The sequence below is a fragment of the Myotis nattereri genome (assembly GCF_964212035.1).
Source record: "Myotis nattereri genome assembly, chromosome: 9".
Classification (NCBI taxonomy): Eukaryota; Metazoa; Chordata; class Mammalia; order Chiroptera; family Vespertilionidae; genus Myotis; species Myotis nattereri.
In genome coordinates, this window is record NC_138084.1 from 54,410,467 (window position 1) to 54,429,256 (window position 18,790).

General features: G+C 39.4%; 1 protein-coding gene across 1 annotated transcript in view; it reads left to right on the forward strand.

Annotated features, from left to right (window-relative positions):
* Window positions 1-4,391: 4,391 nt before the first annotated feature.
* Window positions 4,392-18,790, forward strand: part of CCDC81 (coiled-coil domain containing 81) — a gene marked incomplete at its 5' end in the record, with an annotated part of 32,418 nt that continues 18,019 nt past the window's right edge. Inside the window, 6 exons of the mRNA XM_081098453.1 lie at window positions 4,392-4,470; window positions 7,747-7,808; window positions 9,065-9,218; window positions 13,418-13,674; window positions 15,946-16,025; window positions 17,897-18,018. Coding sequence (XP_080954579.1) covers window positions 4,392-4,470; window positions 7,747-7,808; window positions 9,065-9,218; window positions 13,418-13,674; window positions 15,946-16,025; window positions 17,897-18,018 — 754 coding nt within the window. The remainder of the gene's footprint in view (window positions 4,471-7,746; window positions 7,809-9,064; window positions 9,219-13,417; window positions 13,675-15,945; window positions 16,026-17,896; window positions 18,019-18,790) is intronic.

Below are 18,790 nucleotides of genomic sequence, written 5' to 3' on the forward strand. Positions count from 1 at the left end.
ATCGATCAGCTGTCTCCTGCACACCCCCTACTGGGGATGTGCCCACAACCAAGGTACATGCCCTTGACCAGAATCGAACCTGGAACCCTTGGATCCGCAGGCTGATGCTCTATCCACTGAGCCAAACTGGTTAGGGCAAGAGCCTTCTTTCTTACTGCTGCATAGTATTCTATGGTACAAATGCACCACAGCTTTTTTATCCACCCATGAACTCATGGGCACTTGGCCTGTTTCCAGATCTTAGCTATTATAAATTGTGCTGCTAGAAAATAGGGGTGCATACATTTTTTTGATTGGTGTTTTGGTTTTCTTAGGATATATTCTTAGAAGTGGGATCACTGGGTCAAATGGCAGTTCTATATATAATTTTTTGAGGAAACTCCATGCAGTTTTCCATAATGGCTGCACCAATCTGCATTCCCACCAGCAGTGTACTAGGGTTTCCCTTTCTCCACATCCTCGCCAGCACTTGTCATTTGTTGATTTGTTGATGGTAGCCATTCTGACAGGTGTAAGGTAATACCTCATTGTTGTTTTAATTTGCATCTCTTTGATGATCAATGACTTTGAGCATTTCTGTATAATGCTCATCTGTATGTCCCCTATGGAGAAGTGTCTATTTAGGTCCTTTGTTCATTTTGTAATTGGATTTTGGTCTTCCTTTTGTTAAGTTGCATGAGTTCCTTATATATGTTGGATATTAACGCTTTATCAGATGTATCATTGCCAAATATGTTCTCCCATACAGGGGGCTCCCTTTTCATTTTATTGATGGTTTCTTTTGCTGTGTAGAAGCTTTTTGTTTTAATGTAGTCCCATTTGTTTATTTTCTCCTTAAAAGAGGAGAAAATGTCTGTTTAGTTTCCTTTGCCCTAGGAGATGTATCTGTAAACATAATGCTACAAGACATGTCTGAGATTTTGCTGCCTATGGTTTCTTTTAGGATTTTTATGGTTTCCCAACTTACATTTAGATCTTTTATCTATTTTGAGTTTATTCTTGTGTATGATGTAAGTTGGTGGTCTAGTTTCATTTTTTTTTTGCATGTATCCAATTTTCCCAGCTCCATTTATTGAAGAAACTGTCTTGATTCCATTGTATGCTTTTGCCTCCTTTGTCAAATATTACTTGAGTGTAATGGCTTGGGTCAATTTCTGGGGTCTGTGTTCTGTTCCATTGATCTTTATGCCTGCTCTTGTCTCAGTGTCAGGCTGTTTTGATTATGGTGACTTTGTAGTACAACTTGATATCTGGTATCGTGATTCCTCCAACTTCGTTCTTTTCTCTCAAGATTGCTGCGGCTCTTGGGGGGTCTTTTTTAAGTCCATATAAATTTTTTTTAATATATTTTATTGATTTTTTACAGAGAGGAAGGGAGAGGGATAGAGAGTTAGAAACATCAATGAGAGAGAAACATCGATCAGCTGCCTCCTGCACGCCCCCTACTGGGAATGTGCCCACAACCAAGGTACATGCCCTTGCCCGGAATCGAACCTGGGACCCTTCAGTCTGCAGGCCGACGCTCTATCCACTGGGCCAAACCGGTTAGGGCTTCATATAAAATTTTGGAGTATTTGTTCTAGGTCTATGAAATATGCTCTTGGTATTTTAATAGGGATTGCATTGAATCTGTAGATTGCCTTGGGCAGTATGGACATTTTAATGATGTTAATTCTATCAATCCAGGAACACAGTATATTCTTCCACTTGTTTATTTCTTCCTCTATCTCTTGTCCTGTAGTTTTCTGAGTACAAGTCTTTTACCTCATTGGTTAAATTTATTCCTAAGTATCTTAATTTTTTTGTTACATTGGTAAATGGGATTGTTTAGTTTCTCTTTTTGAGAATTCATTATTGGTATATTAAAAAGCCATTGATTTTTTGGGTGTTTATTTTGTATACTGCTATGTTGCAAAAGTCATTTATTAAATGTAGTAGTTTTTTTGGTGGAGTCTAGAGTTTTCTGTGTACAATATCATGCCATCTGCAAATAATGAGAGTTTTACTTCCTCCTTTCCAAATTGTATGCCTTTTATTTCTTCTTATCTGATTGCTGTGGCTAGGACTCCCAGTACTATGTTGAATAAGAATGGTGACAGTGGGCATCCCTGTCTTGTTCCAGTTCTTAGGGGAAATGGTTTTAGTTTTTGCCCATTGTAGGTTTGTCATATATGGCCTTTGTTATGTTGAGATACGCTCCCTCTATTCCCACTTTGCTGAGAGTTTTTATTAAAAATGGGTGTTGGATTTTGTTGAATGCTTTTTCTGCATCTATTGATATGATCATGTGATTTTTGTCTTTTAATTTGTTTATGTGATATATCATGTTTATTGATTTGCAGATATACTAGCCTTACATCCCTGGAATAAATCCCATTTGGTCTTGGTGTTATGATCATTTTCATATATTGCTGGATGCAGTTTGCTAATATTTTGTTGAGGATTTTAGCATTTATGTTCATCAGGGATATTGGCCTATAATTCTCTTTCTTTGTAGTGTCTTTATCTGGTTTTGGAATTCGGATAATGCTGGCCTCATACAAAGAGCTTGGAAGTATTCCTTCCTCTTGGATTTTTGGGAATAGTTTGAGGAGTACAGGTTTTAGTTCTTTGAATGTTTAGTAAAACTTGCCTGTGAAACCATCCGGACCAGGGCTTTTGTTTGCTGGGAATTTTGTGATTACTGCTTCTATTTCCTCAGTTGTTATTGGCCTATTTAGATTTCCTGATTCTTTCTGATTCAGTTTTGGGAGGTTGTATTTTTTTAGGAATTTGTCCATTTCGTCCACATTGTCAAGCTTGTTGTCATATAGTTGTTCATAGTATTTTCTTACAATCCTTTGTATTTCTGTGGTGTCAGTTATTACTTCACCACTTTTGTTTTTGATTTTATTTATTTGGGTCCTCTTTCTTTGTTTCTTGATGAGTTTGGCTAAAAGTTCTCAATCTTGTTTATTTGTTTCAAAGAACCATCTCTTGGTTTCATTGATTTTTTTTTTGTATTGATTTTTTAGTCTCTGTCATTTATTTCTGCTCTAATTTTTATTTCCTTCCTTCTACTTATTCTGGGCTTTTCTTGATGTTCTCGTTCTATTTTTTAAAAAATATATTTTTATTGATTTCAGAGAGGAAGGGAGAGGGAAAAAGAGAAACATCAGTGATGAGAGAGAATCAATGATTGGCTCCTCCTGCACACCCCCTACGGGGGATTGGGCTGCAACGCAGGCATGTACCCTTGAGCAGAATCGAACCCAGGACCCTTCAGTCCTCAGGCCAACGGTCTATCCACTGAGCCAAGCTAGCTAGGGCTCATTCTAATTCTTTAAGTTGGTGACTACACAGCTAGAAATCCATGGAGGCGGGCAGTCTGCAGACATGCAGCCCACTGACCTTTCCACTGCATTAGGCTTTGGGAACATGGTTTTTGTTCATATGCTTAGTAATAATTTATTCTGTTTGTATGCCAGTATTTTGATTGGAGATGATCTTTATTATAAAGTCAGGGAACTTATGTTTAATTGTTGATATTAATATCCATTTAAAGCATATATGTTATTCTATAATTTACACAGTGGGCACTTATCCCCTTTTATTATGACTATTTTTGAGCTACAGTATTCCTGCTAATTGGTATTGTATTTAAAATACGGTTTTGAGTGCACAAACTGTTTTGAATTTGAAGTCAAATGACTAAAAAAAAGTCAACTCAATCCTCCAGCACTCCTTTTCCTCGGAGGGGGAGCCCAGGAAAAACCCAAACTGGGAAACAAATTCCAGCTCAAATTTAAACAAACCCTCAAACAGATCCGGAGATTCGAATGTCCATCACTAGGGCAAAAGGTAGTCCCTGATTTGTATAAGGTGATTACAAAAAGGACCAAGTTTCTTTGCTGCCCAGGGTAAGAGGGGAAGGAAACAACGTTAAAATACATTCCCAACCTCGCTATCTGGAGCTGCTGAAATCACTGGGACACCTGGGGGCTCATTTTAGGGGGCGGGGCCAAGACCCTAGCAATAGAGCGACCCTTTGTTACATCCTAGCAACGCGCCCCTCCCTCCCCTAGGTTGGCCCCGTCCCTCCCGGCTGAGGCTCTTGCCTCTCTGTGGTGCGGAGTGCTAGCAAGGCTTTGCGCGCGCTCATTCCGGTGCTTTTCAGCTCTGGTTTTCCCGCGGTGGAAGCCGCTCAAGGGAGAGCCAGGGCAGGGGGAGGGACAGCGAGGAAAGACATTTAAGAGAGAAAATTTTCAATATTTGGTAATTTGTATGTTTAAGGATTATCCAAAGGTCTGGGAAGAGAGGACTGGTGGGTGGGAAAATCACTTTTGTATAAGTTCCAGAAGGAAGACAAAAGACCAGTTGAGGACCCAGCAAGAGCCCATTGAGGAGTGGAGATGCTGGACACCATCTTCCCTTGCCTGCAGGGCGTGGGCAAGAATGTGTTGCCCACACTGCCCTTGCTGAGCCAGGAGGGTAAGCGACTTGAGGTGGGGGCCCTGGGGCTAAACCTTTATCTGCTGGTTGGGGACCAAGTGGAAGACCTTCTCTATCCCCTAAAGTGGCCATGTCACCTTGGCAACCACCTTGGCATATCAGGCTCAGGCTGGATGCCCAAAAACAATTGTATTGACTGCCTTAATAAAGGACAGGGGCCAGTTAAGGCTTTTGATTGAATAGGACAATGTCTATATAGCACTTAGCTCCAGGACTAAGGCAAAGTAAATGCTCAATAAATGTTGGCTTATAACAACCACCCCACACCCGCTCCTCAAAGTTCATGCAGAAATACAGCTACTTTTTTTGTTGCCCTTGATATCTTGGGGTTGTATTAAGGAAGTGAGATGATCATAAGAGCTGGGTGTTAGCAAGAGGACCCAGCAGCTTTTCATAGAAAACGTGCTAGGCTTGGTTGAAAGCATAGTTTCTCAGAAGAGTCACCCCAAAGCGACACTGAGATCATTCTGTAAGAGATAGGAGCCCTTGGGAAGAAAGGTGCTCCAGCAATGGAATTCGGGATTACTATCAGTTCATTGTAACTTAGTGATGTTGTCTAGGCTTGAACCAAATCATTTGAGGAGACAAATAGATGAGTAGATGCGTCTTCTTACTCTTTCCTCTGCTTCACTCCTATTTTTCCCTGTTAAAATAATTCTAAAAGAAGCATTAAATACTATGGTTTCAAAAATATTTGCCATATTTATAAATTTATAGATAATTTATTCACTCAACTAATTGTTTATTTTTTTAAAAAATATATATTTGTATTGATTTCAGAGAGGAAGGGAAAGGGAGAGATAGAAACATCAATGATGAGAACCATTGATGGGCTGCCTCCTACCCGCCCCCTACTGGGGATTGAGCCCTTCAGTTCACAGACAGATGTTCTATCCACTGAGCCAAACCAGCTAGGGCAGCGGTTCTCAACCTGTGGGTTGCGACCCCTTTGGGAGTCGAATGACCCTTTCACAGGGGTCACCTAAGACCATCGGAAAACACATATATAATTACATGTTGTTTTTGTGATTAATCACTATGTTTTAATTATGTTCAATTTGTAACAATGAAAATACATCCTGCATATCAGATATTTACATTATGATTCATAACAGTAGCAAAATTACATTTATGAAGTAGCAACGAAAATAATTTTATGGTTGGGGTCACCACAACATGAGGAACTGTATTAAAGGGTCGCAGCATTAGGAAGGTTGAGAACCACATTCAAGTAATTTTTAGAACATACTATGTGCTGGGTACTAGAGAACTGCTGGTGAACAGAAACCTTGGAATTCATAATCTACTGGAGAAAGATGCATGTTAATCAAATATTCACAGAAATAAAAATATAAATTTATACTCAGCAAGTGGTAACCAGTGTCAGAGATGATAGGAGTCAGAGAGGTGAAAATTAAACATGCCCATTGAGTTTGTTGACAAGGAGGCCATTTGTGACTTCAGCAAGAGCTTTATTGGTTGAATGACAGAAGCAAAAGTCAAATGACTACTTATTAACTTTCACAAATGCCTCGCCCCAATTTCAGCAAAACACATAAATTAACTTTTTTTAAAAAAAATATATTTTTATTGATTTTTTACAGAGAGGAAGGGAGAGAGATAGAGAGTTAGAAACATCGATGAGAGAGAAACATCGATCAGTTGCCTCCAGCACATCTCCCACTGGGGATGTGCCCGCAACCCAGGTACATGCCCTTGACCGGAATCGAACGTGGGACCTTTCAGTCCGCAGGCCGACAGTCTATCCACTGAGCCAAACCGGTTTTGGCCATAAATTAACTTTTCATCATTGTATGTATGAAGTCCAGCTGCTGCTGTATGTTTCACCCGTTTAATGTTATGCAATTATAGTACTTAGAAGGACAGAGGTGAGCTGGTGAAACTATTGGTGACTACACAGCTAGGAATCCATGCAGCCCACTGACCTTTCCACTGCATTAGGCTCTGGGAACATGGTTTTTGTTCAAATTGCTCAGTAATAATTTATTCTGTTTGCATGCCAGTATTTTAATTGAAGATGATCTTTTATAAAGTCAAGGAACTCACTTTTAATTGTTGGTATTAATATCCATTTAAAGCATACTAGTATATGTTATTCTGTAATTTACACAGTGGCATTAGGAAAGTTGAGAACCACTGTTATAGAGTAAAGCAACAAGGGTAGACTGAAATATCAGTTAAGTCTTTTCACTAGGGTTTGGTTGTAGGCGATAGAGTTTCTCCTGAGCCTAATCAAACCATTTCCCTTTGGTGTAGATCGTTTTCCTGAAATTTGAGCTGCATATCAGGAGTCTAGGTGAAAGAATTAACAGTTTTGACCTAATAACATTAAAAATTTTTTTTATTGATTTCAGAGAGGAAGGGAGAGGGAGAAAGAGAGAGAGATAGAAACATCAATGATGAGAGAGAATCATCCATCAGCTGTCTCTTGCACGCCCCACCCTGGGGATCAAGCTGGCAACTGGGCTTGTGCCCTGACTGGGAATCAAAAGGTGACCTCCTGGTTCATAGGTTGATGCCCAACCACTGATTCGTGCTGGCCGGCTTGACCTAATAACTTTGAAAGGCCTCCATGAGACTGGATACGGAGATTCTGTATTATTAATGAATTGATGTTTTCGGTCATGATATTTTTAATTTAGTGTACAGTTGGGACTGGGTGAAAGACCTTACTTCTTAGAAGCTGGCAGTAGACTTCTTTTGTCTATGGGTGTGGGGCGGAGTGGGGAAAACAATAGTATGGGAAGAATAAAGGAAATACCTAATTATAGTATACTGTGTATCCATGATGCAGATGGAAGGCGGCATCTTGACATATCGGACGACACCCTTGGCTTTATTCCTGTGTTACAGAATGGTATAAGAATGAATGTTCACATGAATCAGATGGCACAGAGTCGACACTCAATTGTTTGTTGAATGGGTCAATAAGAAAAGGGTAGATTGTACTGGGTTAATTTTATCACATCAATAGAAATATGTGACAGAGTTCCCTTCATTCTGGAAAGATTTTCTTTAAAACTTCATTATACTTATTATATTTCTAATTACATTTTTGGAACTTTAAAGGGTTAGTTACCTGGAAAATTAATTTTGGGAAATAATCTTGTTTTCTGTTAATTTGAAATTAATTGGGAATCATGGTTGTTTGATCTGCATTTAATATTTACATTTTTATTTATTAGCACTAAGGTACTACTAAATAAATTATTTTTGGTTTCCTTTGAATTACAGATGTCTCTACTATTTGGGAGCATGTATCGGAATTTGTGGAACGGCAGCTATCCCTACACAAGGTAGGAGTCCAAAGAATCTTTCCACCTTAGTCCCATGTAATTTTGCTGGGAGCAGGATAGCAGACTTTAGAGCCACCCGGTTTAACTTTTGGTCTCATGATTTTATGATGCTCACACTTGGGACTTGTGAATATTTGAAAGTTCTGCTCTACTAGGATATCACTAATCAGCCTGTGTGTGTGGAGAGCAAGTAAATGAATTCTGCTTATCTGTGATCCGATAGTTCCTGGCTTAGATCTAGAAGGATATAATAATGCTTCGTGTCTTTCCTCCTTGTAGAGATTGGATTTTAATTGCAATATAAGAAGACAGGGACTGAACTCAACTTGCTAAAAATGAGAAACTTTTCTCAGGGCTGGACTAATTCTTCCTGACAGATATTTGGGGAGTTTGGAGGGAGCTTCGAGGTTGTGGAACTTTTATACCCTATGTGACAGCCCTTGGGCTGAATTCATCCTTCAACCTAATTTTGTTTGGTCTAATAATTTGAATTAGTCATCGCCACTTAAAATTGGGAGAGTGTATATAAAATTTTGGATTTTTTTCCTCAAAAAATCAGATTTAACAATACCAGTTTTTCATGTGTGTGTGTGACAGTTGGCTGGAGCTGGCTATGGGCTTTCCCCTTTCGATGGGGCATGCTCTGTCTGTCCACCACATTCTCTGACTGCATAACTTCACTCACTCACATCCTTTCTTGGCCCCTGAGTTTGTAAACCTCGATGTTTAATATTTCCAGAGAGACAGAGACCTAGTTTAAGAACCAGAGGTTGCCACACTGCACCATATGCCTTGGGCACTGGGTTGTCTGATTTTAAGGACGGGATATAACATTTCAAAGAAGGAACGGGAAAGCAGAAATTCTCAGGATCCCTTAAATTCTCTCCTTCCAATGACAAATGATTAAAATTTAAAATGTCCCACAGTTTAGGACAAGAATAATCTTAGGTATACTAGTAGATTAAGAGCAGTTGTAGCACATGCAAGTTTTCTTAGTCCTCACAGCCTCTGAATGATAAGGAGATGAGGGATCTGATGTCAGAAAGGCATCATGGGTTGTTATATTACATTTTATACTAAACTTATTTAAAGACATAGAATCATAAAATGCTGTAGCTGTAAAGGATTGTAGGATCATTGAATTTTTAAGGGCTAAGGTTAAGTCTATTCATTTTTTAAAATAACAATACTATAGATTATATTTCTTCACTCCTTCAGTAAATTGTTGCTATGTTTTATCCTTTTTTTCCTTTCAGGGGGTTCAGATTCCAGGCCTTGGAACTTTCACTTTCATGAGACAAAAATTTGATGTGGGAAACAAGTTTATTCTGTTTGAGAGGCCCGTATTTATCATGGCGAAGAAGTTAGTACAGCTCCATGGACTAAAACAAAACAAAGTATATACTCCTGGTAAATATATTTAATATTTAAGATTTTTCCAGAGGGTGACTAACCTGTGAATGAAAATGAAAGGGCAAAAAAAAGCTGGGGTTCACTTTTCACATGGTCCTTTTGGCAGAGGGGAGGGGCTAAAGTAGAAACATAATTTCCAGTCTTCCTGCAGACCCTTATATATATATTTTTTTTGTTATTAATCCTCACCGAGGATATTTTTCCATTGATTTTTTAAAAATATATTTTATTGATTTTTTACAGAGAGGAAGGGAGAGAGATAGAGAGTTAGAAACATCGATTAGCTGCCTCCTGCACACCCCCTACTGGGGATGTGCCTGCAACCCAGGTACATGCCCTTCACCGGAATCGAACCTGGGACCCTTCAGTCCACAGGCCGACGCTCTATCCACTGAGCCAAACTTGTTTCGGCTCCATTGATTTTTATGGAGAGTGGAAGGCAGGGGAAGAGACAGAGAGAGAGAAACATCAATGTGAGGGAGACACATCAATTGGTTGCCTCCTGCATGTGCCCCAGACCAAGGCTGGATGGAGCCTGCAACTGAGGTACATGCCCTTGACTGGAATTGAACCCGGGACCTTTCAGTCTGTGGGCCAACACTCTAGCCACTGAGCCAAACTGGCTGGGGCCTGCAGGCCCTTTTAAACCTCAAGTAGCTTAAGAGGCAGGCTTGAGAAGACCTGATGTGACATCAAAGCAAATCTTTATAAAAGCCACATTTGTGCTGTACAGACTTTATTCATATTTCAGACCCTAAGAAATTCCTTCCTTCCTTCCTTCCTTCCTTCCTTCCTTCCTTCCTTCCTTCCTTCCTTCCTTCCCTCCTTCCCTCCTTCCCTCCTTCCCTTCTCTCTTCCTTCCATTCTCTCTTCCTTCTGCTAATATTTACTGAGGGCCAACTATGTGTCAGGCCTGGTTCCAGGTGCTTGAGATTAGTGGTAAACAAGACAGACATGATGCCTGTCCCAGAATGCTTGCTTACATGCCAGCTTCAGGGGGTGGGCTTTGTGACACTGGCCCTGGTCACTAAGAGACCTTTGGGGGTCTCTCCCTGATTTCTGGCTCTGTTTCTTTTGACCTTTCTTATGATCCCCACTGCATCAGATTCATATACAGATGAAGAGAGACAGTCTATCTGCAGCGTCAGCAGGTGAAACACTGAAACTTAACTTTATGTTAAGTTTCCTGAAAAATTTCAGAGTAACTTTCCACCAAAAAATTATATATTGAAAAAATACAAACTATACTTAGAATTCATTATGCACATATTCAGTATGATGTTTGACAGACTTTTCAACCATTTTTACCTACAGTTTTATGACAGAAGAAATATCCTAATTCATCAGAAGCCTACAAAATGAAAATAAAAATAAAGTCTCCCCCCGCACCCCCAAACACCTGTGACTTAGAATTGGAGTTTATTTTCTGTCTTATCTTGTAATGCAGCCCACAAAAGTAGTTTAGGTCTATAATTATTTTCACAAGGTTGAGGGAATTTCAGAATTAAATATATATGACTGAATTTGTTCACAAGAACAATTCTGTCTGCAGTTTATCTTTTGGGTTATGATTCTTCATCATTAATTAGCTGGGTTTCTAATAAAACATTTTTGATTCTTAAGGATGATTAATACATGGTCAGTGCTTTGAGTAACTCAGAATCTAGCATTGGAGATGGATATATAAGCAAATGATGCAAAATAGTTACTAGTAAGTGCTACAAAAGCAGTGTTGATCAGAACTGGATCTGATGCTAGGATTGGCTATCTCTGCTTGGGAAGGTTTAGGAAGATGACATGTGAGGGAGGTCTTAAAGGATGACAGGACTTTACTGATAGAGAAGCTGTGGAAGATGTTTCAGGAACAGTATGGACAATTCAAGAATAAGGGGAAAAGTGAATCCTGTTAAGGGTGCCTGTGTGACCAGGGCAAATGATTGTAGAGGCAAGTGGAGGGAGGTAAAACAAAAGTGGTTGCTAGGGTTCAAATTGTGAGGGGCCTTAAATGGTGTGATTAAGGAGTTTGGAATTCATCCTGTAGGCACCGAGTAGCCATTGAAAGTGTTTGAGCAGGGGATTTTCTGTACTGGTCCAGTTGTTAGTTTAAGAAGATGGATCTTTTAATTAATAGTTCGGTAAAATATGGCAAAAGCCTGAGTGAAGGCAGTCGCAGTCAAGGGGAAGATGAGGGAATCTATTCACGAGACATTTCAGGTATAAAACTGATGGGATTTGGTTACAGATTGGAGTATTGGGTAGTAAGAGAAAGGAAGGTATTTAAGATGACTCAGATTTCTTGGAAAATAGATTAATATTCATGCCATTAACTGCCATAGGGAGTGAAGGAGAAAAGGCAGATCGTGGTGGCAAGTATAACACTGAGTTTGCTTTTGGACATGTTGAAATTGAGATTTTTGTAGGGATATTTAGGTAGAAATGATTCCAGAGTTCAGGAGAGGGGTGGAGACTAGAGATCAACATTTGGATAAGTTTACCCAGGAGAGAATATAAAGAAGAGGAGATAGCAAAGGACAAAATCCTGTAAAGTAGACAAACCCCCATCTTATAAGAAATAGAAGAGGAAAAAAGCCAGCAAAGGAGACCCAGAAAGAGAAAACTGGAGAATCAAGAATGGCACCATGGATACTAGAAAAGAGAGGGCTTGGTTAACAGACGTTAAAGAGAGGTCATGACAATAAGATCTGCAGTGTATCCATTGGCTTGTTCATCATGAGATGATAGTGCCCTTACTGAGACAAGTCCACCAGAGGACTGATTGCAGAGAGGCACTGGGTAAAAGGGAGGGGGGAATCTAGAGGCAGGCAATATAGCTTCCTCTTTTAAGATATTTATTTTTAAAAATGAAATGGCGGGAGATGGTATAGAATTACCATTACATTGTGCAGGAGACAGTGGGCTAATATAGGGAAACTTTTAAAAAATAATATAGTTTTATTGATTTCAGAGAGGAAGGGAAAGGGAGAGAAAGATAGAAACATCAATGATGAGCGTGAAACATTAATGGGCTGCCTGCTGCATGCTCCCTACTGGGAATTGAGCCCACAACGTGGGCATGTGCCCTGACTGGGAATCGAATCATGACCTCCTGGTTCATAGGTTGACGCTCAACCACTGAGCCACGCTGGCTGGGCTAGGGAAGCTTGTTAATCATTATCTAGCAGTATGGGGATAATGCTTGCTGAATGATTGTTTAGAATGTCGTCATCTTTTTAAAATATGTTTTTCTAATTGATTTTAGAGAGAGGGGAAGGGAGAGGAGAGAGAGAAACATTGATGTGAGAGAGAAACATTGATCGGCTGCCTCCTATGCATGCACTCCAACCACGTATTGAGCCCAAAACCTGAACTTGTGCCCTGACTAAGAATTGAATTGGTCAGTGACCTTTCGGTACACAGGACAACACTCAACCAACTGAGCCACACTGGCCAGAGCTAATGTCCTCTCCTCTTTATCCCGTTCCTTTATCAGTGGACCTTTTTTGTTTGTCATGTTGATCATTGCTATTTACCCCTTCCTGACTTGTGGACCTTGCATAACTCTATATCTGTTCTAGTTGAAAGGACCCTGCTCTTCCTTCCAGCTAGGTATAGTCATATTCCTTTGCAGTGTCATTTGTGGGACTCATTAGAGAGGAAAAGCTTTCTTCAAGTTATCCTCTGATAAGACCCAATTTCATTTGAAAGGTAACTTCTAGTGAAGATGACTCTCTTTCAAAATGCTTCATGTTTATAGATATTTACAATCATTAAAAAATTATATGATAACTGGAGGAGAGAGAAATATTGCTGCAGCATGTTCTAAAAGATAAGGGGGCTGAAAAATTCAGAAACTGTCTGATGAGAGAAGCATTTATTACTATGTCTCTAAGAGGAAATCTAAATTGTGTCTAGAGTATTATTTAGAAAGCTAATTATTTTTATTTTGAGCAACCCCCCCCCCACACACACACACTACATTTTTAGGGAAATTGTATTGATTTGTACTGATTAATACTTAGTAATAACCAGTTGTTAGTTGTAGGAATAGTGTTACATTGGTACAACTAAAGGCTTCATAGTGACAATTTTCTTTTCAAGTATTGAGAATCAGATGATTATATGTAAGTGTATGTAATATGCCCTTGTTGTAATTTCCACTTCCTTTCCCCCACCCCAACTGTCTTTTTCTCTTCTAGGTGACATCCCAGTTATTCCACTAAATTTTGTCATGATATCCCTGGAGGGTTCATTTAACAGGGATACAGTGGAAGGATGTGTGAAGGAGACGTTGCTTTTTCTATCACGATCCATTTCAATCAAACAAAATGTGGAGTTTACATTCAAAGGAATCGGAGTCCTCATGATCAAAGACGGCAGGGTGAAGATGAGATTTTTGAAGGAATTCCTTTGTAAAATGGATGGAAGCGGGACTTTGGCAAAAGCCCTAGCAAATGTAAATTAATGTTTTCCTTCTCCTAATCCCCTCCCTTCTCCCCGCCCCCTCATAGGTCATTAAGGAAAATTCAGGCTGACTGTACTTTAAAAAGCAGTTACCTCACGTGCAAAACAGTGCTTACTTATAGATGATAACGTTGACAAAAAGGGTAGATGGGTAAAGGAACTTTAAACGAAGTTTTGAGTGCGTACCATTGGAAAAATATAGGTAGTAATAGAAACTCTTATAATTCTGAACGCTTTATAGTACCTTGTAGCTTATAAAGTTCTTTCCCATGTATTATTTCATTTGCATCTCGAAATGTTATAAAACCAGCATTATCATCATCTGATTTTACAAATGAGAAAAATGGGAGCTCAAAGAGGTTGCTTGGGAAGCCTGAAGGCGGGGTGCTGGTAAGTGGTAGAACTGAAATTCAAGTCCAGACTTTCTAATCACTCTTTTTTTTTTTTCTTTCTTTCTGGTTATACTATTCTACAACAAAAAAATCTACATAAAATCTATAACAAAATCTAATCAAGCCATGGAGGTGGATCTTTAGTTTTTAATTTTCCATGTTGTAGAAGAAATTTTTTAGTTGGTCACTGTTCACTATGGTGACCATTGTTCACCATGAGGTAGCTGGTGTGGCCTTCAGGGAAAGTTGTACATAGAGTTTAAGGAGGCAATGAAAGTCATTCTGCAGGACTCATTGAATACTTAGTGTGCTTTAGGGGCCCCTCTGTGAACTAACATAGTTTATGTGAATGAATTGGATGATCACAAATGTTATAAAATCCTGTGTCCCTCTAGAGAGCAAAAGCCTGACTTTTAAATGAAAAATCTATAAAATGAAAGGCTATCAATATGGCCTAAATTTGCCCTCTACTTTCTCCTCTCCTGGAGCTCTGGGGTGTGGATTTAGGTGATGGCATTTGCATTATGTGTCTTTAGTGTCTTTCCCACAATCTGGCTTCCATACAGGATTGTTAAGAGGGATGCTGGGCCTGTGGGTGGAAAGTGGAAACATATACAGCTTTAACCCTCTCTTTTCCATAAAAATGCGAGGCAAGGTCTGCAAAATCAAAAGCAAGGCCAAAGCACTGGCCCATCTTGAACCTTCAGGGATTCTGCAGAACTTTGTGGTTTCAATAGATGTTTTCAAAGGGGGGGATAATGTTGTAATTGGCCTGCTGCACGCTAAGACACGATTTTTAAGGGACATTTTCTAAAGAACTAGTCCTGAGAGATGTCTGAGAAAAGGGTTTGGAGGCCACCGCAGATGGGGAACTGCTGCCTGTATCATCCTCAAGGACAGAGTACGGTGAAGGATCTGAGAAGTCTGGACAGAAAGAAGCCACTTTACCTTTCTGAACATATTTAATCATGGAACTTTAGGTTAATCCAATACTTGTTAACATCTCTAAAACACACTTTGGGAAATTGCTGTAAAGTGGCAAGATCCCTTCTCCCCCTCCCCCAAATGTTCCTTGCTTAACCTGAGTGCTCTCCTGCCCATAATTCCCCTGGGAAGCAGCTGTCTGCTTGCTTCAGGTCAGGGATGCTGCTTTTGCTCAAAACATTTTTAAAACCTTTTCCTGGGAATTCCCTTTGGAGCCTTTTGTGAGTTATATCATTAATCCAAAGAGAATAATTGCATATATTACTCTATATTAGTATATGTGATAATGTGATGCTTTTATAATGTACTGATAATGATAATAGCTGCTGTTTCTTGTGTGCTTACTATGTGCTGGCCACTTTCATAAAGTGCCCATAAAAATCCTATAAAGTAGACCCTATTATTATCCACAGATACCTGGGGTCTAAAAGCTACATAATGTTTAGCAGTGTAGGGATTTGAATATGAGTCCCCCTGAATCCAAACCCTTCATTTAAAATCCAGAGCCCGATTTTAGAATGACCTGGCTCAAGAGTGAATTCATCAGTTTGCTCATTTTCCTGACAGTTTCAATAAGTCGGCTATCCTCTTAAAGATGGGTCAAAGAAGCTGTCATTTCCAAAGGCAATTTCCAAAGAGGAAGTGGTTTGAGAAAAAGCAGCATCATTGGGACTGTTGTGTGACATTGTTTTGTGATTACCCAGGAAGACAGTTTTGATAACTGAGATCCTTCCTCATTGGATTTCAAGCTCTAGACTTTGAGTACTAAATAAAAACAATAATAAAGATGATCACAGTAGCCTTGCCTCTGAGATGCCCTGTAGCTTTGCTTTGTCTGTGTCCTGGACCATAACTCGGGTGTAAGCCCTCTCTGCCCTGTCTTGCAGAGGCCAGGCACTGTGGACTCAGTGTTGTCTAGCAGAGAGTCCTTCAGGAAGCTGCCTAACAATGTGCTTGCATTTCCAAGGTGAGTGTTTTGGTCCACAAGCTCCTCCAGGCATCAGCAATCCTTGCTGCTCTGTTGACTTAACTGGGCAGTGTTTCTCAACCTTTTGTAGCTCATGCTCCTTTTAGTAATAGCCTTACCCCACTGTTACTGGTGGCTGCTGCTGACAATGATTAAAATCATGATGATGACAATGAATAAGACATCATCTATGAAGCCCTTACTGGATTCCAGGTACTATTAAGCACTTTCTAAATATTAATATACTTAATCTTCACTACAACCCTTTCATATATGTATTATAATTTTATCCATTTTATAAGGGTGCAAAATTTTAATTTTTAAATTAATCTTTATTATTGAAAGCATTACAGATGTCCCCCCCTTTTTCCATTGTCCCCCTCCATCCTAGTTTTAATTTTTTAAACAAGTGTAACAACATGGTTCAGTGCTGAGAACACTGAAGTAAGTAAGGGACTTGGGTTTTATTTCCATTTTGGTTACCACTCACTTGTGTGCTCTTAATCATGTTCTTAATTTCTGTGCCATAAACTACTATGCATTTCAGGTGGAGGAAGTTTGGGGAATAACAACCAGCTCCCAAGAATATTATTTTCTTTTTTTTTTTTTTTTTTTTTTTTTTTTTTTTTTTTTTTTTTTATTATTATTTTTTTTTTATTTTTATTTTTTTTTTTATTGCTTAAAGTATTACAAAGGGTATTACATATGTGTCCATTTTATCCCCCCGCCCTAGATAGTCCCCCAGCCTCCCCTATCCCCCAGTGTCTTATGTCCATTTGTTATGCTTATATGCATGCATACAAGTCCTTTAGTTGATTATTTTCTTATGACTTGTTCAGTCTGGGGCATCTTCTGTGTGTTGGTTTGGAACAGCTTCCTCTTGGAAGGACTGTATGACACATATCTCAGCAAAATCAGTGTGAAGCTCAGAACAGGCCATAGAGAATAGTTGGTCCAACCCCATCATCTTCTAGATAAGATGGCCACACAACTAATTAGGGGCCACGCCAGGAATAAAACTATGGCTCCTGACTGTTCCAGTGGTCTTCCCATTGCACAATGTTGCCTTACTCATTAAAAATCAATCAATGGGTTCAAAATAATTTTATGATTATATTTTGGAAGGCAAATTTGGGTGTCCCCTTGGACATATTTTCCAGGAGGGAAATAATTGCAGTGAGGCAAGGAAAATTAGAAATTCTAGAAATGGACACAAGGACTCAAATACACAAAACAATTGCAGGTGTTTTACTGACTTGATGTTTGGCCCCTGATTTTACTGGAAGTTCCCTACCCCCAACACCCAAATTTTAATCCAACACTCTGTACCTGAGACCAAAGAAAATCTGCAATTACACACATGAACTGAACAGACAGACCCCTTCTCCCATTGTGCCATTGCAAGTCCCTCTGTTTTGCCTGAGGAAAGGATGGAGAAGTGGGGAGGAGAAAGAATAAGGGATATAATGGTTATTTCTGGGCATACTCTGCCTACCAGGCTCTGAACCCTTTGCCTTCAAGCTTTTACTGTAGCATCCCTATGGCATCTGGTTACAGAACTGGAAAAGACAGACAAATTCAAACTAAAACCAAAATAAAAACTTAAATTCAGGCCTTCAAAGCATTTTCTATAAGACCAGCTTTTGAGTCCTCAGTATAGAATTGGAAGGTTTTGGTGCTGACCCAAACTCCCAGACTTAGCCTCAAAGAGTGTGAGTCAGTTTGTACTCAGCAAAGCAAATCACTCACCCCCTTGAGAGACATGGGCTTATGACAGAATCAGCAAGCTAGCTGGGTTGCTTCTCAGAATTGAAAGTTCACACAGTCACCTATTCAGGTCCAGAAGGACAAACATCTTTGCTCATTCCTAGGATTGAGCTCAAGGAGATGGAGAACAAACCACTTATGGAGACCATTGTGGAAGAAGGTGAGAAGTATAAACCAAGGAAGTACAAGTTAAACAACTGGACAGACAAAGTAGAAGATGTCAGAGGTACGCCAATGGTATAATCTGTCACTCTTTACTGCTTAATGAGCCCACCCATATTGCTTAGAACTCCTTTACCCAAAGCAAATAAAGTTAGATTCACAAATAATCACTGTATTCTTCTCTCAAACACCAATTCCCTGAATCTGTATCTTAGTTTACTACTTTTATGACTCTTAGGTACTTAGATTGTGATCTCTTTGCTAGCTCCCCATTGCTTAAAGAGGTCAAAACTCAGATGACTTGTATGAATGCTTATAAGCCTGACCAATGGACACAGACACCAGGGGTGGTGAGGGCATGAGTGGGGGGGGGGGCAATGGGGGAATAAGGACCCATATGTAATACCTTAATCAATACAGAAAAAAATGTGAAAAAAACAACAACTCAGATGCCTACAGGGTCTGGGCAGGTAACACACATGCATAAATTGGGATGGTTATAACATGATAGGGAGACATGTTAGCATAAATAATAATTTTTATGAAAAATGGTACGTGTATATCTTTGATACCTGGCTTATAGAAGATAGTGGATTCTCATATCTGGGTCTTCATTTAATCTGTTGTGATAACATTGTTTTGGTTGAAGCATATGAAAGAAAACTAGAAAACTTCAAAGACTTTTCAAAAGGATCTTAGGGATCCCCAGAGGTTGCCAGACTATAGAGGACTATTCCTCTATCAGATTGTTGATTTGTGTAAATGTGAGCCAAGTGTTATCACATTTTCTGATATTTTAAGAGAAGCAGAGATCCTGAAATCGACTGACTTAAAAT